We start from the raw sequence: 27146 nt of genomic DNA on the forward strand, positions 1-27146 counted from the left end.
CAAGAGTCTTCTCCAACACCACAGTTCAAAAGCATCAAATCTTCGGCACTCAGCCTTCTTCACAGTGCAACTCTCACATCCATACATGACTACTGGAAAAACCATAGCCTTGACTAGATGAACCTTTGTTGGCAAAGTAATGTCTCTGCTTTTCAATATGCTATCTAGGTTGGTCATAACTTTCCTTCCAAGGAGTAAGCATCTTTTAATTTCATGGCTGCAGTCACCATCTGTAGTGATTTGGAGCCCAGAAAAATAAAGTCTGACACTGTTTCCACTGTTTCCCCATCTATTTCCCATGAAGTGATGGGACCGGATGCCATGATCTTCGTTTTCTGAATGTTGAGCTTTAAGCCAACTTTTTCACTCTCCACTTTCACTTTCATCAAGAGGCTTTTGAGTTCCTCTTCACTTTCTGCCATAATAATTACTTAAAGAAAAATCTAGTAAATACCTTCTTTCCATTTTGGCAACTACAAAGGAAACAGTCCTACCCACTCCCGTGCTGTCAGAGTTCAGTTTAACAGAGAAGAACAAAATGAGTCTGAAGAACTACACTCAGCAGTACTGGTTGTGGGCCTATTAGGACATAAAGTCTGGGTTCGCTGTGTTGTGATCTCATTGTGCCTCTAAACTCTGCCCACAGGCATCTGTAGCAGGCTATGTTTGTTTGAGACGACTCCATCAGGGATCGCCTGCTGCCACTAAGAGTCTGCTGGTGCTGGAGCTGGCCGTCTGCCTTCTTGCCATGTCTAACGAAGTAGAAACGAGTGCAACTAATGGTCAGCCTGACCAACAGGCTGCACCAAAGGCACCATCCAAGAAGGAAAAGAAGAAAGGTATGAAGGAATCTTCTTGAGCCCTATGAGGGGAGCTAGTGGTGGTTACCAGTGAAGAAGGATGACGTTCAAGGGAAAGTAAGATTTGACCCTTGCCTTGATTCAATCTCAGCCAAGTCTCAAGTTCTCCTAAATATGAAAGTAAGACTTTGGCGGAGGAGATTGGTTCAATTCCTCTATGATAAGATGAATATATATATGAGCCCAGTAATTGCCTCAACTTGGATCCTGCTGGGAAACTTTCATAGATATTATTCAGTTGGGAAGTGCACCTATGAAGTATTACATGATTATCTTTCAGTAACCTATGTATGATTTTGCTTTACCGAAGTAGCTGTTTTATAAAAATCAAGATCTTTATTTTATAAGACCCTCTTCTTTTGTCACAAAAGGACCACTAGAAAGTGTCAGCATCCTTAATCATTCATAGTTTGAGAATATGCCATGATTTCTTTGCCTTTCACATCCATGCTCTAGAAATGGGAATAAGAAGAGAAGCAAAAGAAGTTATATTGATGAAATAATCATCTCGATGGTTTTCAAGGGATTTTACCCACAGTTCTGTTCTGCTTTATTGACAGTTCGAAAATGTTAGTAAATTGTGCAGTGGCTTATTTTCCTTTTATTAAAAAAAATATTATCCTCCTTATATTCTTTTTTAAAAATATTTTTACAACTATGATGAAGAATATCCCAGAATATCCCCCAATCCTATCTCACATATTCCCATAAGTTTCCCATAATTCAGCCCATTCTGCATCATTAAGAGTTTATTTTCTCTCCACCCCAGTGCCATACACAGTTTTACAAAGTGTGATTTTTTTTAACTCAGAGGAAATAAGGATAATAGTAAAATGTTGCATTGATCAATTGTAGTATAATCAAGATTTATGTAACTCAGATTTTTAGATTCTACAGCATTTTTGGTCATACCTGGGGCTGATATTTCAGCACATGTATGAACTTGATCCTCTAACTTTTTCTTTCTCAGGCACTGAAAAGACAGATGAATATCTTTTGGCAAGATTCAAAGGTGATGGTGTGAAATACAAGGCCAAGCTAATTGGCATTGATGATGTGCCAGATGCAAGAGGGGATAAAATGAGCCAAGATTCTATGATGAAACTAAAGGTAACAGAGGAAAGCATAATTTGTTGCTATGTTAGGCAGATGTCCAACAGAGGGAGTGATATTAGAAATTTGTATCTATTTATGGCTTTCCTGGTAGCTCAGTGATAAAGAACCTGCTTGCCAATGCAGAAGACTGGGGTTTGATCCCTGGATTGGGAAGATTCCCTGGAGGAGGGCGTGGCAACCCACTGCATTATTCTTGCCTAGAGAATCCCCATGGACAGAGGAGCCTGGTGGGCTACAGTCCATGGGGTAGCAAAGAGCTGGACATGACTAAAGCAACTTAGCATGCAGTCATGTACAGAAGGACCCGAGATGCCTTTTCCTTTGAGCAGACCAAATTTCAGAGCCTGGAGGTATACGGGTAAAATTCAGGACTCTTCTTTGAAACTAATGCTATTTAGTGTTAGTCCTTTAGGTTTTTTTAAATTTTTAAATTCTAATACTGCCACACTATGTACCTCATTAAGGAAGTAATACTCATTAAATAAGACAAGGCCTAGAAGAAACATCTTTGAAGACATTTGAAGATCTTCTGGTTCAATCTTCTTGTCTTTGCCAGTGACTCTTCAGTGGCCAAGGGAATTAGAAGGACTTGCCCAAGTTCACATAGCTAACTAGTGATCTCCTGGCTCGCTGTCTTCCATTTAATCCTGCTGTCTCTTATAAAGGATGCTTAATCCTTTCATAGATGGTAAACCAAGCTGAAAACAAAGCTGATTGTCTTTTAAAATTTTAGAATCAGAGGCATCATAAGGTGCTTTTAACTAGAATTTTTCTTGTTCTTTCAATCTCATCAGGGAATGGCGGCAGCTGCTCGGTCTCAGGGACAACACAAGCAGAGGATCTGGGTCAATATTTCTCTTTCTGGAATAAAAATCATTGATGAGAAAACTGGGGTAAGAATTCACTTTCACTGGCACCTTTCTGACCATCTGAGTCTGACAAATAATTTGTGGCAAAAATTTCAGCTGCCATTTTCCCTTTTCAAAATTCTGTAGGAAAAAAAAAAGTACATATTGGTGCACTTTTCCAGGAGTAACAGGCAAAAAACAGACAGGATAGGAGGTGAGGAGTCATGATACTTTACTTTGAAATTTATTTCCTGTAACAGATGTGAACCTCAAGTCAATAAGTCTAACCTCAACACTGGTATACCATAGATACCAGTATCAGTCAGGTATTTTTGTGGACTAAGAGATTAATCCTTACCCCTTGTTTGTGATTCTGTCATAGATCTGTGTATGGGTCTATTTTAATATATTGGTCATGGGTGAACTTGGTGAACAAAACATCTTCCTTTCTTTTTCCCTCTCCCCTTCCTTCTCACCCCATGGGTGTAACCTTGCTCATTTTCTGTGGTTACTGTTATTCTATCACATGAATAGTCTGTTAATTTCGGTTTGTTTGAGTTTTATCAAAAAACTATCATACTTCAAGTGTTCTGGGATTTTTTTTTTCTTCCCTCTACTCTATATAACATCAGATTCATCTATTTAAAACGGGTTTTCATTGCTACACAATAGTTTATTGTATCAGGATACTGTGCGGAGATCTCCCATTGCTATTCAACCCTTCCTAGAGATTCTCATTATTTAATATGCAAAAATCCATTGGTCAGACTTAGGGCCCTGGAATCCTGGTACAGCTTAGCCACCCTGCTACCTTCATGCACTGCTGTCTCTACTGTCCCTGATCTTTTGACTCTTGTTTTCATAAGCCTGCCAGAGAATAGTGACAGGTTTCCCTCACAAGCATTCTCTTATTCCCAAACCTCCTAATATGCCCAATACAAACTTTCAGTGGCCTTAGTTACTGAGAAACAAAAGCGAAGACACATTCTGGGCACCTAAAAATATCACTCAAGAGTTGAGGCCTACTGTCTACTTGAAAGGATCAAAAGAAAGGAGAGTAGGGAACTGAGGGGAAGGCACTACTAAATCAATAAGCCTCCTTCGTATGACACTCCTGGATGATGACATGAACATCTAAGTGAGGTTAGTAAGTACTTGGTGACAGAATTTGGTGACTTCCAGAATGTCCCAGGGGTAATTGCCCCAATAATACTTATGGTGGTTCTCTGACCTGTCTGAGCCATTGTCAAAGGATCCTTGTGAACATTCCTCTAGCTTAGATATGCCGTTCACTTAAGTCTGAGTTGGTAAAGTCAGAAGCAGAAGCTATTAAGAGGTGGCAAGAATACACAGAAGAACTATACAAAAAAGATCTTCATGACCCAGATAACCATGATGGTGTGATCACTCACCTAGAGCCAGACATGCTGGAATGCAAAGTCAAGTGGGATTTAGGAAGCATCACTGTGAACAAAGCTAGTGGAGGTTATGGAATTCCAGTTGAGCTATTTCAAATCCTGAAAGATGATGCTGTGAAAGTGCTGCACTCAATATGCCAGCAAATTTGGAAAACTCAGCAGTGGCCACGGGACTGGAGAAGGTCAGTTTTCATTCCAATCTCAAAGAAAGCCAATGCCAAAGAATGCTCAAACTAGTGCACAACTGCACTCATCTCACATGCTAGCAAAATAATGCTCAAAATTCTCCAAGCTAGGCTTCAACAGTACATGAACTGTGAAATTCCTGATGTTCAAGCTGGATTTAGAAAAGGCAGAGGAACCAGAGATCAAATTGCCAACATCCACTGGATCATTGAAAAAGCAAGAGAGTTCCAGAAAAACATCTATTTGTGCTTTTTTAACTATGCCAAAGCCTCTGACTGTGTGGATCACAACAAACTGTGGAAAATTCTGAAAGAGATGGGAATACCAGACCACCTGACCTGCCTCCTGAGAAATCTGTATTCAGGTCAAGAAGCAACAGTTAGAACTGGATATGGACCAACAGACTGGTTCCAAATCAGGAAAGGAGTACATCAAGGCTGAATATTGTCACCCTGCTTTTTTAACTTCTATGCAGAGTACATCATGAGAAACGCTGGGCTGGATGAAGAACAAGCTGGAATCAAGAATTCTGGGAGAAATATCAATAACCTCAGATAAGCAAATGACACCACCCTTATGGCAGAAAGTGAATTACTAAAGAGCTTCTTGATGAACGTGAAAGAGAAGAGTGAAAAAGTTGGCTTAAAACTTAATATTCAGAAAACTAAGATCATGGCATCTGGCCCCATCACTTCACGGCAAATAGATGAGGAAACAGTGGAAACAGTGTCAGACTTTATTTTGGGGGGCTCCAAAATCACTGCAGATGGTGACTGCAGCCATAAAATTAAAAGACGCTTGCTCCTTGGAAGGAAAGTTATGACCAACCTAGACAGCATATTAAAAAGCAGAGACATTACTTTGACAACAAAGGTCTGTCTAGTCAAAGCTATGGTTTTTCCAGTAGTCATGTATGGATGTGAGAGTTGGCCTATAAAGAAAGCTGAGCACCAAAGAATTGATGCTTTTGAACTGTCGTGTTGGAGAAGACTCTTGAGAGTCCCTTGAACTGCAAGGAGATCAAACCAGTCCATCCTAAAGGAAATCGGTCCTGAATACTCATTGGAAAGACTAATGCTGAAGCTGAAACTCCAATACTTTGGCCCCCTGATGGGAAGAACTGACTCATTGGAAAAGACCCTGATGCTGGGAAAGATTGAAGGTGGGAGGAAAAGGGGAGGACAGAGGATAAGATTGTTGGATGGCATCACTGACTCAATGGACATGAGTTTGAGTAGCCTCTGGCAGTTGGTGATGGACAGGGAAGCCTTGCGTGCTGCAGTCCATGGGATCGCAAAGAGTCAGACACAGCTGAGCGACTGAACTGAACTGAACTTGGAAAGTAGACCTACTTGGAATGCTTTAGAGGTTATATGCCCCATCTTTGCTTTAGAAAATCTTGGTCTTCTAATCCTCAGTTCTTCCTTGCGATTTGGTATCATGTCTTTGGGACAGAGAGACTCAAGTATAGAAGTATAAGAAGGATCATTCTTTCTATTTCTGTTTTCTACTCTTTGTTGTTAGTTTCCTTTTTTTGTTTGGTTGTTATTTGTTTGTTTCCCATTTTGAACCCTTCCTAGCAAGGATAAATATGGCCTTCAACCAGGAGGGAAAAATATTGAGATGTTTTAGCCTTTTCATATATGTCTAGGTATCTGATACTTAGTTATGCTTGCTTGAAAATAGATTGTAGTTTTCTCAATACATCATTTTTGATGTTCCTTTTTAAGGTTATAGAACATGAACATCCAGTAAATAAGATTTCTTTCATTGCCCGCGATGTGACAGACAACCGAGCATTTGGTTATGTGTGTGGAGGAGAAGGCCAACACCAGTTTTTTGCCATAAAAACAGGGCAACAAGTAAGTTCTGATCCTCAAGATATGCCTGGAGGGGGACTTAAGCAAAAGGGTGTCTGTCTCTCAACTAGAGAACTTGCTGGAAACAGATATAGGAGGAACTAACAATGCTTCAGAGGATGACTCTCTTTAATTGGTCTAAGGGATCTTCTTTAAATGTCATTGATACCCATGTAATGTGTGGCACAAGGGCTGTCAGAATAGAATTTGTCATAAAGTCATTGCTGATTTTAGAACAATAGTGAATTATTCCCAGAAAGTTTGAAGGCACTTGGAAGATTATATTAATACTTCTTGTTTTATCTGTATACTTTATGTTTCTGGGGATAGGGGTGAGAGTGGTGGAGATCTCCCACAGACCAGAGGAGGGTAGGAAGGAGCTTTAAGAGAAAGGAAAAAACTAATACTAATCAGAAGTGATGGGGAACAAAGGGAAGAAAATAGATTAAAATGCTGATAAAGATGCTTTGTCTCGCTTCAGGCTGAGCCGTTAGTCATTGATCTGAAAGACCTTTTCCAAGTTATCTATAATACAAAGAAAAAGGAAGAAGAAAAGAAAAAGGCAAGTACTGTCCATACAGGCCTTATTAAACTTAATACAATATTCAAGACTGTGTCTAACATTATGTGAACCTATGTCCTCTCTGGAAAGTTGGCTTCTATGTGTCTCTTCAACGTGTAGAATGTAAGGAAATGTATTTCTCTTCTTTCCAAAGGGCAATGGATGGGTGTTATAGTTAGGCCCTTCTAATTTCCAGTCCCTGACTCTTGTCTTTTATCCTTATAAGTTTCACATTGATTCCAAGGACTGTACATGAGTACCAAGTCTAACAGCTCTATTTAAATCCAGTATTGATATGAGGAGTGGTGGGGAATGTAGGGTAGAAATCAAATGCAAGACTCTCTTATGCCTTATGCCTGTGAACCCATAGGTATATTTATTCTCCTTTTGAACTCCCTTTGGGCTTCCCTGATAGCTCAGTTGATAAAGAATCCACCTGCAGTGCAGGAGACCCATGTTCGATTCCTGAGTCTGGAAGATCCGCTGGAGAAGGGATAGGGTACTCACTGCAGTATTCTTGGGCTTCCTTTTTGGCTCAGCTGGTAAAGAATCCGCCTGCAATGCGGGAGACCTGGGTTCGATCCTTGGGATGGGAAGATCCCCTGGAGAAGGGACAGACCACCCACTCGAGTGTTCTGATCTGGAGAATTCCATGGACTATATAGTCCACGGGGTCGCAAAGAGTCGGACAGGTCTAAACAACTGTCCCTTTCACTTTGAACTCACTTTACCGATAATTTATTAAGATCATTGAATTTGTGTCTCTCTTTTTAGATGGAAGAAGCCAACAAAACAGTAGAGGTAAAAGAGCATCTTTTGTTCTTGTGAATTGCGTGTGTCATATATATAAGCCCTGTTTGCCATCTACCCAAGCAGACTTCCCTCCTGGCTTATTACTGTGTGTTCATGACCCCTCATCTTAGAAGATGTACAGTTGAATGATTAGTGCCAAAATCTTAACTGCTAATAAGTTAATACACTAGGAAATTAAATTGCATAGAGAAAACTCGCCAACTGACTCTTTAATATTTGCCATCTTTTCAGAATGGGAGTGATGCCCTAATGAATCTTGATGACCCACCTTGCAAACTGAAATTGGTATGTATGTGAAGTTTTATGATTCTTACTTACCTGAACACAGGTTTTACTTCCTAAAGATGTTGCTAATACTGAATATGTATGGAATCTGTATGAAGACCCAATTGTGACAACTCTTTAACCATCAGTATAACATTTATGTCAGTATACAAAGTAATCTTTTTAGTAAAAACTTCTGAATCTAATCCAAATACTTTTTTAAAAGTATACATCAGGTGGATTTGTCTGGGGACCTGTCTACACTACCTGACCTAACTAACCTAATATCAAATCTATATTGGATAAGTGAAAATCCAATTGTGACAACTATTTTCCTAAACTTTAGCTTAGGAAACAATTACAACAATATACAAAATAATCATTTTTAATAGACACATCTGAATCTAATCAAAATACTTTTTTAAGGGTGTTGACCAGATGGATTTGTTTGGGGACATGTCTACACCTCCTGACCTAAGTAGTCCAACAGTAAGTGTCTGTTTTTAAATTTGCAATGTAATAGAAATGGCATCTATAACTCAAATTGGCAATTCACCAGAAATCTTGAGGGTTTCATTGAAACTTGGAAGGTGACTATTGATTTTTCTGCATAAAGTGTAAATGGCTACTAGAACAAATTTGCATCTTAAGTCACCATAGGAGCCTATCAGCACTACAACAGATACATTAATATTGCTTAGAAGTTAAATCTGAGCAATAGGTCAGGCAATGTAGTCCATCTTGGTATTACTTAGGATCAGAAGGAGGAGCTGAATATTAATCCTTGATGTAAGCCAACTTGAAGGAAATATGTTTGTTAGATGACTGATTGTATAGACTCCTGGCCTCTTCTTGTTTTCTAATTCTTTTGTTGTAACTTGGCAGCATAAGCGTGGTATAAAGTGAGACCAAACAGTTAAGAGGCTCAGTTATGTTTAACCAAAGCTTGTCTTTGTTTAAAAAAATGCTCATTCTTTACAGGATATTATAGTATATCGAATCTTCTTATTATTGATCTGTAACAACTCTGAGAATGGAGTGATATTTTCCTTTAAAAACAAGGAAATGGTGATTAAAAAACCTCTCATCTACCCAAGCAGAGGTTCAGTTTCAATGCTTAAGCCTAAGTCTCAGACCTTCCAAAACAGGCTTCAAGTGAAATTACTTGTAATTTTGAATGCTTCTTAAAACTTTTTTATTTATTTAACAGTTTCTTGAGTATCAGCTGTTTGCAGGGCACAGAAATGAGATTCATAATTCAGTGACATCATGGAGTTTAATGTCTATCAGGGAGATCAATGTTAAAATAATCACAAAGCCTAATAGTTGATGTTACTTACAAGGATTTTATTTAGTTTAGAGGTTCAGATAATGCCTCTGAGTAAGTGAGTTTCTGGACTTGAACATAAATTATGAGAAAGCACCTAGACATAACTCAAGAAAAAAGGTGTCGCTCTAGAATGATGGGAAGAATGTTTATCTGGGAACCTCCTGTAGAACTGTCAAGCAAACCTCTGGGATCAAAAAGGTCATAGGAACTAGAGCAACAGCGGATTGAGAAGTGGTGAATGTCTTGCTTGGTGGAGTACTGTAGAGAATGGCATGCTTATGAAACTTCACACAAATACCTAGGCCCAGTGAGATGGGAAGGAGCAGGGGCTGCAGATATTCATCTCTACCCCCACCTTTATGAGAATCAAAATGCATAACATAGTGTTTTAGCAACCCTAAAAAATCTGCAGTGGAGAAGCTCATTTAATATTCTTTCAAGTAGGAAGTCCTGACTCATTTGTCTGTGAAACCTTTCATTCTTTGTAATGTTTGTTACTATTGTAAAGATAAACTTTTTGAAATACCAGATTAGATAATCCTGAAAGGTCCACCCTTGCTCTGAGGGTGTTTGGTTGCTAGGCAACTTTGCCCCTCCATGAGAAGCTCCCTTCCCAAAGTAAATTGACACCTGAAAAACCTTCTTTCCAACAACATTCAAACAACTAGTATACTGGAAGAGGTCAAAACACTCAATGTATGTAAAATTCCAATGAGATGAGATAGCCAGGGAAGCACTGAATGTTTAATGAGCTTCTGTAGACTTCTAGAAAATTCTAAAAAATGAAATGAAGAAAAACAAGAGTAATCTTAAGTCTCGTTTATATTAGACTTTGTGCTTTCTAGGAATTTTTGGCTTGTAGAAATAAAATGCAAGTTTTAGTTAAACTAACAGTAAATTTAAATGATAAATAACATGAAAGTGATGATATCTGTAAAAGAATGTTAATGGTGCTAATTATGTGCTCATTAGACTTTGCCAGTGTGTTTCTACATATGACTCCATATTCATAAGTCATGAAATAGATTTATTTCTACTCGATAAAACCAACCTGTTTAAAAATTTTGAAATCTCACAGCAGTTACTCTGAAAGAGATGAAGAGAGGCAGAAATCTAAATTACCTAGACTTTATGAGCAGTTTCTTAACCCATCTGTGCCTCCCTCCAACATTTATAAGAATAGTTTTTTTGCATTTCAAGTAAAACTCATGCTGCAAACTAAGTGACATGCCTTACAACATAGTTTTTATCACAAAATCGCTTGAACAATATTTTTCCGTGCTGTATCTCAAAAGAAGAAGGAAAGAAAAAGGGAAAAAAAGAACAAACAAAATGACCTTTAACTTTAAAAACCTCACCATTTGAAAGCCTGGTTACTAAGAAAAAAGGCATAAGATGTGGTTCCCCCATCAAATCTGATACGGGGGTGGGATCAGGGCACAAAACACAGTGTCATGTATATGTAAGATGCAATGGATGGGCACGAGTGAAGCTGAAGTAGAGGGATCAGTGGGGAAAAGCTTTGTAGAGAATCTGAACTTGAGTTAGGTCTTTGAAGTATGTAGGAGAGTAGAAAGTAGTAGTTAGGCTAAAAGCAAGTGACCCATGTGGGTCATTTTGAAAGTCTGGTTAATGAAGTTTATTTTGATATAGGGGAGCAGCAAGAAGTCCGCAAAGGCTTTAAGCAGGGAGTCCCAGGGTTTGGTAGGCAAGATGAATTACCTGAAGAAAAGCTAGTCTACTGAACTCAATATTTAAAACCTGGTCTGTGTAGACACCTTCTTGGTTGCCTGCTTGCCCTTTCTCAGGAGCCTCTTAAGAGCGGGGACTATATTTCACGTTCATGTCACCAGTTCTTGTCTCTCAGGTGCCCACATGACAGCCCAGTGGATGAAGTGTTTACAGCTTACAGTCCAGTGCAGAAGTAAATAAATGCTGATGGAGGAGGTAGATGAGGAGTCTTACATTTTTCAGTTGTAGTCTATGAAGTGGGTTTTTAATTTTGAATTAACAACAAACGCAACCTGAGGAGAGCCTTATACATTTTACTTATAGGGTGACTATTCAGAAGTCTAACATTGTGGCTCCTGTTTCGTGTCCTCAGAACTTCTTCTGAAGTATTTGAAGGAGAACTCTACCAGCTGTGAACACCCAACTGTTCTAATCCAGAGGTGGCTCATAATAAATGAATAAATATTGAAATCACAAGCTTTTGTAATACATTTTGTCCTACCTTTTGATTGTTAAAGATCCCTACATTGAGATCTTCCAATCAATTTCTTTGATTTTTTTTAAGGTTTTTTTTGTGTGTTTTTTTTTTTTTTAAATCACAAGCTGTCTCTTCTGACAAGTTCTTCTGGTTATCAGGAGAAAATATGGCTTTTTACAAATTGTATCTTTATCCCTAACAGTAAAGGAAGCCAAAAGATAAATACCAATTAGACCTAAAATTTTAAAAAATTTATTCTTTTCTCTTAAAGCTAAGAAAGCCTATTCAATCTCCCTTTTTATTTGCTGGTTTGAGAATTTTATAGTCCCTTGAGGATGTCTTGATCATTGTCCCAATGACCAAAATATTTAATAATCTGCCCAGGCTAATGATAGAAAATTAGCTTCCATTTCAGTTGGGCAATTTTTATTGTTTATTTTCTTCTATGGCTAGCATACTTAAGTATTTAAGTGATCAGTCAATCAGAAGGAAGGTCTATCAGTATGACAGCTGTATCCTAGGGTGAATCTTAATTAGTTGTGTCATTGACCTGAATAAAGACATGTCAGATTTATCAAATTTGCTGCTTTTATGTTGAGAAGAATATCTTATCTGACAATTGAGAACTCAAATAATTACATATCTGAAAAATGATAGAGAAGGAATAGAATTTGGTGTGTCTTCCAAATTAACTCTTAAACCCATGTCTCCACCTTATACATAAATTAAAGATGACTTTAAAATTGGTTGAATTTATCCATTGAGTAGATGAGATTACTTAGTGGTATTATTGACAGAAATGGACATGAGTTTGAACAAACTCCAAGAGATAGTGAAGGACAAGGAAGCCTGGTGGCTGCAGTCCATGGGGTCCCTAAGAGTCGGACGCGACTTAGCGACTGAACAAAAAGAGATGAGATTACTGTCACAACACAAGCATTGCTAAGCTGTATTATGACAAAAGATATAATTATTAGATTACATCAGTATTTTGAGTATCATGTTCTGAGAAGGATGTAGACAAAAAGTTATGTCCAAAAAAGAGACTCAGATGATGAGAATGAGAGATCCAACTTGGCAGCACCTTCAAAAAGATTCTCAAGTATTTAAAGAGGCATACCTAGCAGGCTGTGATGGGAGGGGACAACCTTTTTTGACCCCCTCCCAGAAGAAAACCCAATTATAGGGAAATATATTAAACTTTATCACAGCCAAAACTATCAAATATGAATATGTTAGCCAGTGGATTCACTTATTGAGAAAGGTGATGGTAGGTGACTGTAGGGGTATAATAGAAGTGTACAACAGTTTTGAAGTGGGTTTAGGTGTCTAAGGTCATTTCCTTCAAGTTCAATTATACTTAGTCACTTGGAATGATTTACAATCAGTTCCCTTTAAGACTTTCAAAGGCATAAATTGAAACAATGATTATGAGCTCAGTCAGTCTGAAAGGGTGAGGGGAGACGTGTAAAACAAACCCAAGTTTTCACTGAATGAAGGGTGAATGAAGTGGAAACCTAATTAAAAGGGCCTGAGAGATGCAAGGAGGACCTATTCTATAAACTCAGGGACGTGATGGGAGGAGGTAAGGGTCAACCAGTAAGACTGAAATATAATGGAAATTTTTGTAATCCTGGTCATCAGTATGTAGCTTTCTCATTTGAAGTCACAACATGGACTAACCCTTTCTTTTTTTTTTTCTTTCCAAATGTGATAGGAAAGCAAAGATATCCTGTTAGTGGATCTAAACTCTGAAATCGACACCAATCAGAATTCTTTACAAGAAAATCTGTTCTTAACAAATGGCATCACCTCCTGCTCTCTTCCTCGACCAAAGCCTCAGGCATCTTTCTTGCCTGAAAATGCCTTTTCTGCCAATCTCAACTTCTTTCCCACCCCTAATCCTGATCCTTTCCGTGATGATCCTTTTGCACAGCCAGACCAATCGACACCCTCTTCGTCTGATTCTCTCAAATCTCCAGATCAGAAGAAAGAGAATTTGAGTAGCTCGTCTACCCCTCTGAGTAATGGGCCCCTGAATGGGGATGTTGATTACTTTGGTCAGCAATTTGACCAGATCTCTAACCGGACTGGCAAACAGGAAGCTCAGGCAGGCCCATGGCCCTTATCAAGTACTCAAACCCAGCCAGCAGTGAGAACTCACAATGAGGTATCTGAAAGAGAACAGAACGGCTTCCATATCAAATCCTCCCCGAACCCTTTTGTGGGAAGCCCTCCCAAAGGACTGCCTGTCCCGAATGGCGTAAAGCAGGACTTGGAAAGCTCTGTCCAGTCCTCACCACATGACTCCATAGCCATTATCCCACCTCCACAAAGTACCAAACCTGGAAGAGGCAGAAGGACTGCTAAGGTGAATTGTCTTCTCCACATAGCCATTGGCAGAATGCATGTGCGGTACCAAAGGGTGGTGTGATGCAAGCTCTCTTTCCTGCTGCTCTTGTAGTTTCCTGTGTGGCTGTAAAATAGAAGGTGGGATAAGGCACATCGTTCTCCAGGAACACTTTCCTCTAATCGACACCCTTTTTAAGCTTCTCACTCGGCCGTGTTTGTCACCCTCTGCTTTCCGTTTGCATGTCTTGTCACGTATTATTAACTAAACACAAGTTTTTCCATTTTTAATGCTGCTATGCTTCTGTACCTCTGGTAAGTTTGATCGTCATGTTATGGGAGGGGAGGACAAGGGTTCCTGTGATTCCTTTTGTACCCTCCCCATACTAACCCACACCCCCTACACACACACCCCCTTATATTGCATTCCTGTCCAGGTGGTGGTATAAAATTCTTGTCTGTCTCCTCTGACTAATGCCAGAATAATCCAATGTCTTAAAAGAAACATATATTTACTATTACCACTTCATTCAAAAGCAATTTAAAATGTGGTTTATGTAAGTTTCATTTAAAAAATCTCATTGGAATATGCAAGCTGGCTCAATGATTAAACTACTGTATCATCTTTATGCAGAATGATTTAAATCCAGAATGACCGAAATATTTAAGCTACTCACTTATAGTTGTCCTTTCACTGCCAGCTTCCAGCTTTTAGCTGATAAGGAGGTCAGACAGATACAAATGTGTGAACAAGCAAATTAGATTTCACTTTGAGTTTCCTCCATTATATCAGTCACCAAGATCCAATATTCTGTCCATTGCCCAGATCTGTGTCTTTTTTGTTTTGTTTTGTCTTTTGGGGTTTTTTTGTAGTAATTTATCAACAATAGGATAAATTTCTTTTTGTGTACCCAAAGTCTAGTTGGGTACAGACTAGGAAACCGAATAGAGCTTTATTTCACTGTTCCTGAGTAACTCCTCCATATCCCTCTCTGTCCCATCAGTCTCCAGCAAAAGACTTACTTGCAGCAGACATCTTTGCTCCTCCCATCTCAGAACCTCCAGGACAATCTCCAGGACAACCTGCAACCCTACAGACCAACCCTCTGGATCTCTTCAAAACAAGTGCTCCTGCCCCATTGGGGCCCCTCCCGGGTCTAGGTAGGTGTTTAGAGATGGAGTTAGGTTTGGCTCTGTTACTTTCATCAGATGGTAATTCATAGGAGGAAGCACTTCATATCCATAGGAGTACCTGGGGCATATAATTTGAGCATCCTAGGGAGCGTTTCTTCCACTTTTATTTCTTACAATCCACCTCCATTCGGAACTCTTGACTTGTACTGGAATGGGCTCCTTGAGTTAGCATGTGAGAAGAAATCCGTTTCCAAGTGTTGCACCTACCTGAACTAACTAGTCATGGCTTACTGGAGACAGTTGTAAGGGATTCTGAAGCTCAAACCAGTTTCATTGGAGAAATGGGGTTGAGATCGTCTCCATTTGAAAAAGTAATAACATGCATGTCTTCCATGTAATCTTGTCATTATTAAATCAAAGCCCTATTATCCCCTGTTAAACTAATGCCCCTCTTGGAAGGGATACGCACCTCGACGGGGATGTAAGTGAAATCTGAGTCAAGTGTAAGTCACTGAATGAAAGTGCAGGGTTCTGAGCGCAGCTCTGTTCTTCGGCATGTGGTGGGTGTGAGAAAGGCATGTATCCTGATCGGTCTCTGAATTCTTAAGGCTTAGTAGCTCCTTACTGATATTCTGGTTAGTTGTGTGGCTTAGTAGTGTTAGAAGATAAGTCTACAGTACAGAAACCTGAAGGTGAAAAGAACACAGAAATAATGGAAGAGATGGAATTTTATCAGATACCTAAGACATGCTGCTGCTGTCAAAACCAGCAGCATTCAAAACCATGTCATTAGCTCACATGGACCACTGAGCCCCTCTGTGACAGGACTCTGGGAAAGGCCACGTGGCTGAGAGCTGGTCCTGCTACTTTTTGCCCACCACCTCCGGTTCTTTCCTGCCTCCATGGAACAGTTCTTTAGAAACTCTGACAATGGTTTTTGCTGTCCTACTGGGGATTCTGTTTGTTTTCCTACTTCTTTCCTACTCCTTTCGTACTCCACAAGCCCCAAATAGACTCTGTCTCTTGAGAGAGCTAAGGAGGGCTATAAATGAAGGGGCCTTTCTCCCCTATTTTATAAAAGTTGACCGGGGATCTTGGCTTTCTCTGCCTCCTGCAGAGTCTGTTATCAGGACTCTTTCTTCCTGCTGTTTTCCTGCAAAGGAAAATATTTTGATTCTGTCATATTATATCAGTTCAATCATATCTGGAGTGTGGTGGCAACAGGGAATTGGTTCCCAACTGCTGAGTGGCTGCAAGCCCTGCAGTTGTGAAAGCCAGCTCATTTCAGGTCCCTGCTTGGCATTTACACCATCAGGAAACTCTCCCCAGGCACCTCAGATTTCTTGGGGTCTTTCTGTTTCTGCAGCCCTTTCTCCTACACCCCTAAGGGGAAGCTGGTTGGTGCTTTCCCTGCAGAAGGGTAGAGAGCTTGCCTGCAGTGCCTGTGACGAGATCACATCACAGAGCTTTGTAGTCTGATATCAAGGCCCTGAAAATTTTTCACAGCCAATATTTAACAAATCAGCCTGAAAACACAGCTGGACCCTATAACTATTAATTTATGCAGATGAAGTAAAGCTTTTTCGTTAGGTGCCCTTGTTGAGGCCTTGGAGTATACAACTGCCGAATACTGATGATTCTTCTAAGTTTGAACTTGGGACTCAAACTCAACCCTACAGTATAGCCCCTGTCCACTCGCAGGGATCCTCAGCCAAGCCATGGAAGGTTGTAGGTCTGGCTTCCGCTGGACCAAGCTAGGGGACCATTTCCTCTGGAGAACAGGGGTGGGGAAAGGGTATTGTAGAAAGCTTTGACTAGCTTCCCTGTATTTTAATATAGCATCAGGAAGTTAATAAAATTAACTTTTTATACCCACACTTTCTTTTTCCTTACTTTCTCCAGCAGGGCCTTAAATATCTTGGAAACACAACATGTGGTAGATGGGAATGAAGCTGGCCTGAGTATACACTAGGAAAGTCTTTGAAAGAAAGAAAGTGAAAGTGTTGGTTGTTTAGTTGTGTCCAACTCTTTGTGAACCCGTGGACTGCAGCTTGCCAGGCTCCTCTGTCCATAGAATTCTTTAGGCAAGAATACTGGAGTGGGTTGCCATTCCCTTCTCCAGGGGTTCTTCCCTACCCATGGATTGAACCCAGACCTTCTGCATTTCAGGCAGATTCTTTATTGTCTGAGCCACCAGGGAAAGTCTTTAATTCCTGGCAAATATCAATATATTTTTCTCCTTTATCACCACTCCCACTAAGACTATCTGTGACCATAGCTACACATTTTCCTAAGGGAAGGCAAGTCATCCAAGCTGAAAGATGGTACAGTTTTACCCAATTTGTACATCCAACTGGAGTAAATTATTAGTGAGTGACTCTGGCTTCAGTTAATAAAGTTTAAATTATTTTTTTTTAATGATAGCAATAACTTTGTTTAAACTCAACCTACTTCAAGAAACCTGTATTATCGAATCTAAGAGAACTGTTCCCTTGATTGGTTGTAAAAGGAATGCAGGCATACCTCGTTTTATTACACTTCATTTTATTGAACTTTGGAGACAGTGAATTTTTTTTTTTTTACAAATTGGTGGTTTATGGCAACCATGAGTGAAGCAAGTGTATCAGCACCATTTTTCCAACAGCATTTGCTCAGTTCTTGTCTCTTTGTCACATTTTGGTAATTTCTGCAGTATTCCAAACATTTTATTCTCAAATGGTGATCTGTGATTGATGATCTTTGATGTTACTACTGCCAAGAGATTATGACTTGCTGAAGGCTCAGATGATGGTTAACATTTTTAACAATAAATTATTTTTAAGTTAAGGTATGTACTTTGTTGTTTTAGCCATAACACTATTGCATATTTACTAGACTATGGTATAATACAAGCATAACTTTTATATGCACTGGAAAACCTAAAAGCTTGCTTGACTCACTTTATTGTCATATTCCCTTTTATGACAGTCTGGAAACAAGCTTGAAATATCTCCAGGGTCTGCCTGTGTGCATATTCTTTGGTGTAAATGAAGTCTAATTTCTGTATACATGTAAATAAGTATTTGAGGGACTTCCCTGGCAGTCTAATGGTTAAGACTCTGTGCTCCCAATGCAAAGGCACAGGTTTGATCCCTGCTTGGAGAACTAAGATTCTGCATGCCACACAGTGTGGCCAAGAATAATAAATAAGCATTTTAATTAACATTCCAACAAAAAATATAGTTCTGTTCCTTGATGTCAAGGAGACAGAACAGGAGGGTAGGGACTGGAATCAGTGGTATGCCTGAGTTTTGGTCTCTATCGCAAACTGTGACCTTCCCAATTTTAATAATTGATATTCTTCTACCCAATTTCTTCACCTCAAAAGTAAGCATATTAATTTAATAAAATGAGCCACCACTTAAAGCCACTCACTCTTCATGAGTACACCTTGTGTGTTGATGGTCAGATGGAGGGGGTTTGTGATGACAGAGCTGAATCAATTAACACCAAGCTCCAATCCTAAGAAAATTCGAGATAGAATATCTTGCTCCATCAGCCCCTGAACACCATTTCAAAATATCTCTCCCTCTGGAAACAAAAACATTCCTAACCCAAGTCTGAAGGCCTTTTCCTTCTTTGGTTAGAAAGTGTTCATAACTAAAGAATTGCTCTGCTCCAAAGCCCAAAGCAAGTAGGTTTTTGAGAGCAGAACATCGTTTGTGAAGCAGTATGAGGCTGAATCTAGGTTTTCTGTTTGTGGTGACAGTTTAACTGGATTATTAATACACTTGGGAAGACACAAAAGAGAAAATGTCCTACGTATTAGAACAAGATGTCAGGAATGAGCTTCTCAAGAAGAGGAGGGTGAGCACTGAAGAGACCTAGATTTTACTGATTTAATTAATTACAGATCAACAATGGCAGGGGTCTGGTGACAGAGCCATTTCCCCACAAAGAGCAGATGCCTGGACAGGTGTAGTTACTCACATTGCAAATGTTTTTGTTTCCTGTTTGTTTGGGGTTTTTTTGTTTTGTTTTGTCTTTGTTTTTCCTTCACGTTATCTCCTCTCCCTCCTAACTTTTGGCAGAGTTTAGTGAGTGACACATGGCAGGAAGCACTTTTATTTGAAACAGCTCTCCTAGGACAACCAGCTTTTCCTCCATTTTTGTACGTAAAAGTCTAAAACTATCTTGGCATAAACCAAATGTTACTACCCTTTTATATAGCTGTGTCAACCTTGGCAACATTTAAAAGAAAAGAAACTTTGAAATGGTTTCTTCAGGATGTAAGCATGTTAAAGCCTAATGTATATTCCTAACAGCTAGTCTCCATAAGACTCCAGACCTGAGCCATTTGCCAAATGAAAAGATTACATCAATGACTCGAGTATCCAATGGATTATCTTAATTAACTACTTCATAATAAGCATGGCTTATATATGTCAATGTAGTTACTCAACCTGTAGATTCATACTACTGACAGGCTCTATTCTAGCTGTTTGAATTACATCAATGTATGTATGAAAAGGGCTCATTTTCTTTTATGACTTGGTACTTGTGGACTGTATTACCTATCTAATGAGGAAAGTTTAAAAACATGTGGTAGAAAAACAGAGCTTCAAAGTACAACAAACATTTGAATATGTGCCACAGCTAATTCATCTTTGAAAAGAAAGTGAAAGTGTTGCTCAGTCGAGTCTGATACTTTGCCACCCCATGGACTGTAGCCCACCAAGGCTCTTCTGTCCCTGAAATTCTCCAGGCAAAAATACTGGAGTGGGTAGCCATTCCCTTCTCCAGGGCATCTTCCTGACCCAGGGATCGAACTTGGGTCTCCTGAATTGCAGGCAGGTTCTTTACCATCTGAGCCACCAGGGAAGCCCAGTTCATCTTTAGAGTGATTTAATCTAATAAGAACCATGTCAGCCTCAAGGCTTAATAAAGGTTGGCATGTAGATGCTCTCTATAAATGCTCTCCAGAGAGCTGACTTTCTGGAACTCGAATCCTCTTCAAGCTGGTCTTCTGATTTAAGTCCTCTGTCCCGCTTCCTTCCTTCAGGTGGAGTGCCGGTTCTATCTGCTCAGGCAGCACCATGGAGCCCAGCACCTTTAGTCTTCAGTCAGTCCCCTTCAATGGTCCCGGGCGCCATGATGGCTGGTCAGCCTTCAGGATTCAGTCAGCCAATCGTCTTTACCACAAGCCCAAGTGTTCCGGGTTGGAACCAGCCTTCCTCTTTCGCAGTCTCAGTTTCCTCTCCACCCCCTGTAGCTTGGGGCACATCAGCATCCATAACACCCAATACATGGTCAGCAAACAGCCCTCTGGGGAATCCTTTTCAGAGCAATGTTTTTCCAGCTCCTGCTGTGTCCACCCCGCCCCCTTCTATGCTCTCCTCTCTCCTGGCCACTCCTCCTCAACCACCTCCCAGAACTGGCCCTCCAAAGGATGTCCCCAGTGATGCCTTCATTGCCTTGGACCCTCTTGGGGATAGAGAAGTCAAGGAAGTGAAAGAAATGTTTAAGGACTTCCAACTGCGGCAGCCACCTACCGTGCCGGCAAGGAAGGGAGAACAGAACTCCTCTGGGACCTCGAGTGCCTTCTCCAATTATTTCAACAGCAAAGTTGGCATTCCTCAGGAGAATGCAGACCATGATGACCTGGACGCTAATCAACTGTTGAGAAAGATCAATGGTAAGCTACCTACTTCTCTGGCAACTGCACCCATGAGGATTTCAGTCGTATGAATCCAGAGAGTCTCTCAGAACCCTCTCCAGACCCTTAATAGCTGTACTCTTGCTTTTTTCATCTATCAGGGGTTATGGAGACAACTTAACCACTTAGCTTATGGAGTTAACAGTGTGCCTTAGTTAGCTATTTCTAAGGACTGGCCCAGTGCTGCCCTCTTGTGGCAATTCTTAAAAAGGGCTGCCGAGAGCTATTGAAATTCAATGGGTTGTGGCACCCAGAGGACTGCAGGTAGGTATGTAGGGCTGTAGGCTCATTTTTTTCATTAATAGATATGCATGGATCATACTACCCATCTAACGAGGGAAGTTAAAAGGCATGGTAGAAAGAAAGAGCTTTGAAATGCAACCAGTATGTGAATGCTGGCTGTACTTTTATTAGTTAATCTATCAGGTAATTGAATCTCTGCTGCTGCTGCTGCTGCTAAGTCGCTTCAAGTCGTGTCCGACTCTGTGCGACCCCATAGACGGCAGCCCACCAGGCTCCACCATCCCTGGGATTCTCCAAGCAAGAACACTGAAGTGGGTTGCCGTTGAATTTCTAGAAGCCTTTATTTCTGTGTTGGCCTCAAGGCTTAATGAAGTTTTGCCACGTAGGTGCTTTTAAGTGAGGAAATTCTGAATCTCTTCCACTTCAAGTGAATGTGCCTGGCTTCCTCTTCCAAGAAGGGATGAATTTGCTTGTGATCATCCTGGTATTTGGTGTGATAATTTTTGTTTGGTCAATATCAGTTTCAAAAATATGGAACTTAATTTCTAAGATAAGCCTGACTGGAGGACTTGTGCTTGCATTGGAGGAAAGCTTGCTTACTAACTACTTTCTCACCTTCTAGATCTACCAAAGCCGGCTCCCCGACACAGTGCCCCGCCAGTTACCAAATCTGCTGACAACGCATTTGAGAACCCCTTCTCTAAAGATTCTTTCCACTCATCACCAGCCTCTGTAAGTACCAACTATTAGAAGCTGATATTCCAAAGTACACACCACATAGAGTTATCACCTCCTGAATTAACCTTGCTTGTATCTTTGACGGTAAAGGACATTTGAATAAGATTTATCACTGAGAACCACTGCAGTGTAAACCTCAGCTCAAACTGGGGAAAGATTATTTTTATAGGAACTACTCTCTTGAATTTGAGAAGCAAATATCATATAGAAAAGTCCTTTGTCTCTCACTTAATCTAGCTTGGGAAAGCACTTTGAAAGAAAATTGAGCCAAAACACTATGCTTAAAAACCTTTCAAACGTTTAATTTCCTAACGCAAAATTACTGAGCTCATAAAAATAATATTTTGCATTTTGGGGGAATAAACATAATTCTGAATCTTGCTTTTGATGTAAATATTAAATATATATCCATTACAAGCAGGAAAACACAAATCATTGTAGACCCATACAATATCTGATTAGTCTGTGACCTAAGTGATTTTTAAAGGAATCTGAGAAGTCTTAATTATAGGTATTTTCTTATCATTGTAATTACAGTTATTGACTAGGTGGTTTTGTTTCCATAGATGGCTTCTCTTCAACCCACATCATCCGATATATATAGAGATCCATTTGGAAATCCTTTTGCCTAACTTCTGTAAGTAGAAGATCCTGCTAAGCTTAGGCTTTGTAAGAAAGGGTGGCACAGAGAATAAAGGTGAAATTTTAATTTTAGAATTGGAAAGAAAAAATTCTTCTGAAATGGAGAAGTAAAAGATATGGAACACTATGCTTAACTAATTCAATAATGACTAAGCTGAGCATTTATGAATAGAGTTCTTACACATATTTAAAAAATAGTAATATACTCATGGATATAGATTTCTGTCCTGTGTTTTTTGTTTGTTTGTTTGTTTTTTTGTCCTGTGTTTTTAACATTTCACTTCTGTACAGAAGTAAAACTCCATATAACACATAACAGCCTTCTAGATTTTTGATCTTCATATTGAAGTGATTGCAAAGTTTCCTAGTAACTACTCAGTTTTCTATAGAAGCTTCAAATTCTGAAGGCCTTCTGAAACCACCAAAGAGGTCAGCCAAACAAATCATGATTACACTTTTGCCATCCAATTCAATATGCATTTCTTTGTGAGAGGGCCTCACAATTGGTCTGAAATTGTCTGGTGATATTAAATCTCAAAGTGGTGACAGCTTCCTATAACCCCTTGAAAGGCAAGTTCAGATGAGTCCACTGGTGGGTTTTATCCTCAGTCGGTTACTGTGTGTTACCACCTTAGACTTGGAGAAGGAAATGGCAATGCACTCCAGTATTCTGGCCTGGAGAATCTCATGGACAGAGGAACCTGGCAGGCTACAGTCCATGGGGTCGCAAGAGTCGGACACGACTTAGCCACTGAACCACCACCACCACCTTAGATTGAGATCTGGGAGTGAAGATGGGAGTGTGTTTCTTTCTCACCAGTTAGTAGAAACAACTTTATCTGATCTTAAAAGATTGCAGTTTGTGGAGGAGAAGAGGCTTATCTGCATTTTAGAGGAAGTAGGGGATAGCTGGAAGAGGAGAAAAATAGGAAGAATAAAAAGAACCCAAGCCCATTTTTTTTCCCAGTTTTGCCCCCTGGCCCCCATTCACGTGGGCCTACCAAACTCTCTCGACCCAAACTCTCTCTCAACCCACGTAGAACTTAATTACTTTAAATAGATACATATCTTAAGTCTGATACTAACAATAAGATTTGAGTTTACTTGCAGTTTGGATTATCTCCCTCACTCCACTTCTGTAATTACAGTCTTTCTGAAAATGCTTTTCCATAAAATAGGCTACAGAGTGAGATTATTGAAAAGGCAAATTCCTGGGCCCTAGCCCTGAGGAATCCCCCTTGGTGCTGAGGAAAAGCTTAATTTTAGCAAGCATCCAGATGAGTTACAATGTTAATAAAATGGTATGATATATTGAACCTTAACAGAGACTCACTCTTGCCTCCTCTCCCAGGGAGGCACCCATGAACCAAGCACAAGGAATAACATGCACTAAAAGTCTAGGAGGATTGTTTGCACCTAATTGAATTGACTAGAGTTCTCTCTGGAAGCCCTTCCTTCTTTAGGTCATGAAGGAAGGGTAATTCTAGTTAACCTGCTAAATGGTAGGTTGGGGCGTGAGTAGAAGAACTACAGTGGGACAAAATAGCTAACATTATTGAGCACTTGTGTTAATCACTTTATTACAGATTCTACATCAGTTGTTTTATCCTCTTGAATCAGTCCTAGGAGATATTATTATTAACATAGATAATGACTTAATGTTTACCACATTAAATATTCAACCCCAAAATTCTAACCATGGTTTTTTTTCTTCTCCATACTTCTCTAGGAACTTGGCATGCTGACTGTCCAGAGAAACAAAGAGGTTGGCCTTGGTAGTCAAGGACAAAGCTAATTGGCAGACAAGTCCTGACTTTTGCCCTTGTTCTAGCTTTGACATATTATCAGTTGCCTTATTTCTTGCAGCCTCTCCCACTTGTAGAATACCTTCTACTTTCTGTTTTGCTAAACTGAATCTATGGCTTTAAATAAATTAAGAACCTAAACTCACTAGCCGAATGTAAGCGAAGTAGTTTTCCTATGTGGACCCTTGTCTATTGTGACCTTAGAACCTTCTGGAACCCATGTGACCCATGTACCCTCTGGTTGGGCGATGCAGCCACCACAACCCCTCAGATCATACTGTTTTGAATAAATTTTGAAATCCCTACTGTTCATAGTGTTCGGGGGTTCTGTTTCAGAGCATTAAACCTAAAGATTGTAGAACAAGGCACCTGCTTAAATCTTGCTTCAGACCGTCACTTACAGAGCATTTTTAAAGTAAACTAGAAGCAAGTTCAATTTCTCCTTAGGAGAATCTCCTTGGAATCTGACACACCTAAGAATGTTTTTAAAGATGCAACTTTTCTTTCTGAAGATTCATTTTCTCTCAAGGGTGAGATTGTCCTTTCTCTTATCTCTTGCTAGCTATTGCAAAGGAGGGAAGAATCATTTTTTAATCTCTCCTCTTCTTTCCCCTCCAATTCTCTTTTCAGTCATTTTTGCTCCTGGGCTTCTCTCTTTCATAAACAATTGAGTTTCATGGGGCAAAAAAATCTAATGATTCACAGGTCTGAAGCCTCTATGCTCTGCCTTCTCAGTAATCTCTAATCTCAGTAACTAGAGTTGCAAATGCACACAACCTTTATCCTTTCTATGGAATAAGAGGCTATCTTCTTGAGCTGAAGTTCCAGAACAGTTCACGTTGAGGAAAAATTGAACTCGACTCAGAAATGAAGGACTGCATTCCTAAGAGAAGCACATCAAAGTTAAATGTGATTGTGCCAAACATGTTAGGTGCTTATTTGGGGTCATGCCAGACCTTTATCAAGTAACTGGAAAGCTTTCTTGATGCCACAGTCTCACAGTCAGAAGATAAATGGGTGGTGGGGAGGGGGGTGGATTCTGTAGAGCAAGTATTTGGTGTTATCATTAAAAATTTAATGTGTGCAGTGTTTGTCTCCTCACAATCTTGGAAACTCTTCCAGCTCATTTTCAGTCCTGTTGATGGCACGGATCTGAAGGGTTTGTTCTTGCCATAGTGAGTTTTGTTTTATTTTGTTTATGTTGGGTTTCTAATGTGATTTATTGACCCCTAGTGCTCAGGTTCTTGTGGGTGTTAATCAACCACATACAATGTTATCTTTAGGTGGAAGAAGAGGATGACTGCTCAGGATCAAAACAAGATGGTGGCCTCACGAACCTCCATTGATTAGCCCCAAATAGTCCAGGCTAAAGTCCTATGGTTTTATGTTGAATGGTAATAGCTGATCATGTATGGCAATGTCTGACTTTCTACTCAGTTATTATCAACAGACTTGAAATAATATTTTATATGTCTGAATACCTAAATGTGCTAAACTGGAGGCAATTATTTCTAGATAGTTTGAATTTTTGAAAGTAGACAAATATTTTAAAACTGATGACCAGCCACACAATTGTTTTGTACATACTTATTTTCTTGTGCACTTTTCTGTATGCAAAGAAAGCTATAAATTTACTCATTTCAATAAACTGGAATGGCAGAATCTCATGTGTTACTGTCAGTTCATTTGACCCCTGCTCTGGGTTGATGTGATAGGGTCAATATATAACATATACTAGTGTAAGGTGAGCAAATGTTAATTATGACACATTCTGAATTGTCACCAAAATGAAAAAGTAGAAATCTGTGAAATAGGACCACAGGTAAATTAATATCTGATGCCTTTCAAGACTCAATTTTCCTCTCTCAGACCTGTACATTCTCCTTTCCTGGGAGTTTACTGGGAGTCCAGTGGATAAGACCTATGCCAGAACAACCTCAATTATGTCTAGTATAAAAATCATTCATTAGTGAACTATTGGTTCATGCCTTTTACCCTTTCTTCCCCTGTTTTTAATTCATTGATGTTTGACTTCATCAAAACACAGCTCTGTGGACTGGTTCAAGCTTCTGTAAGCTACTTAGAAGAGCTTCTAAGTTTCTAAGTCAGGTGGGCAAGCTTATGGTCAAATGTCTTTAGCACTAGGACACTCTTAAACACTCTCCCTTATTAAAAAAAAAAATGCATTCAAGGTTCTCATTCATTTCAAGACCTAGAGCAACAAAACAGATGACCCCAAAGCAGACACTGCTTGAGTGTAGAAGTCTTGGTGTTAAACTTGACATCTTCAGGTAATCAGATGAACTTGATGGAATAAGTGTCTTTGATTGGCATTTATTGTTCTGGGATATTTGATAGTACTGCCTTACCTTTCCTTTTAACTGAAACATTTGATCTGTTTCTAAGTAGAATATAGAGAAACAGACTCCACGCGTAAGCAGTTTCCAGTAAACCACAGATGAGCTGGAAAGGGCTGCTGATAAGAATATGTTGCACAAATTACACAGTGTATCCAAATGCTCTGCAGTTTATCTAACCCATTGAACCTGTGTGATATTTCCATGTGGTTTAAGCAAGCTCTTGCCAAAGGTTTATCCTTGCTCATGTGTACAAGGGGATGACATTCACTTCAGTGCAGTAGTAACTACTGTTAACCAAGCAGAGGGAGGTGCCTCCTGAAGTGTCCCTGTGAAGTGGAAACAGACCTCTTTAGAGTCTCTTAGTAGCAGCAGTAGCTTCCTTGGTAGCTCAGTTGGTAAAGAATCCGCCTGCAATGCAAGAGACCCCGGTTTGATTCCTGGGTCAGGAAGATCCCCTGGAAAAGGGATAATCTACAGAACTCCAGTATTTTGGGTTTTCCTGGTGGCTCAGATGGTAAAGAATCTGCCTGCAATGCCGGATTCAATCCCTGTGTTGGGAAGATGCCCTGGAGGAGGGAATGGCAACCCATTCTAGTATTCTTGTCTGGAGAATCCCCATGGACAGAGCGGCCTGGTGGGCTACAGTCCATGGGGTTGCAGAGAGTCAGACACGATGGAGTGACTAAGCACAGCACAGTAGCAGTGGTGTTTACAC

The 27146-nt window shown here is 39.9% G+C and overlaps 1 protein-coding gene across 3 annotated transcripts in view; it reads left to right on the plus strand.

The window, feature by feature from the left end:
• DAB2 (Dab, mitogen-responsive phosphoprotein, homolog 2 (Drosophila)) overlaps positions 1–25733 on the plus strand; it is a 211717-nt gene extending 185984 nt beyond the window's left edge. For all 3 annotated transcript variants that reach the window (XM_010853735.1, XM_010853734.1, XM_010853733.1), the window contains 14 exons: positions 647–839; positions 1831–1970; positions 2771–2869; positions 6159–6290; positions 6769–6849; positions 7624–7650; positions 7894–7947; positions 8353–8415; positions 13183–13836; positions 14819–14975; positions 19990–20622; positions 21509–21618; positions 22191–22261; positions 23996–25733. In XM_010853735.1, the coding sequence (XP_010852037.1) occupies positions 749–839; positions 1831–1970; positions 2771–2869; positions 6159–6290; positions 6769–6849; positions 7624–7650; positions 7894–7947; positions 8353–8415; positions 13183–13836; positions 14819–14975; positions 19990–20622; positions 21509–21618; positions 22191–22256 (2307 nt within the window). In that variant the 5' untranslated portion in view covers positions 647–748 and the 3' untranslated portion in view covers positions 22257–22261; positions 23996–25733. The remainder of the gene's footprint in view (positions 1–646; positions 840–1830; positions 1971–2770; positions 2870–6158; positions 6291–6768; positions 6850–7623; positions 7651–7893; positions 7948–8352; positions 8416–13182; positions 13837–14818; positions 14976–19989; positions 20623–21508; positions 21619–22190; positions 22262–23995) is intronic.
• Positions 25734–27146: the final 1413 nt, after the last annotated feature.

This window comes from Bison bison, unplaced genomic scaffold (genome assembly GCF_000754665.1).
Source record: "Bison bison bison isolate TAMUID 2011002044 unplaced genomic scaffold, Bison_UMD1.0 scf7180017864331, whole genome shotgun sequence".
Lineage (NCBI taxonomy): Eukaryota > Metazoa > Chordata > Mammalia > Artiodactyla > Bovidae > Bison > Bison bison.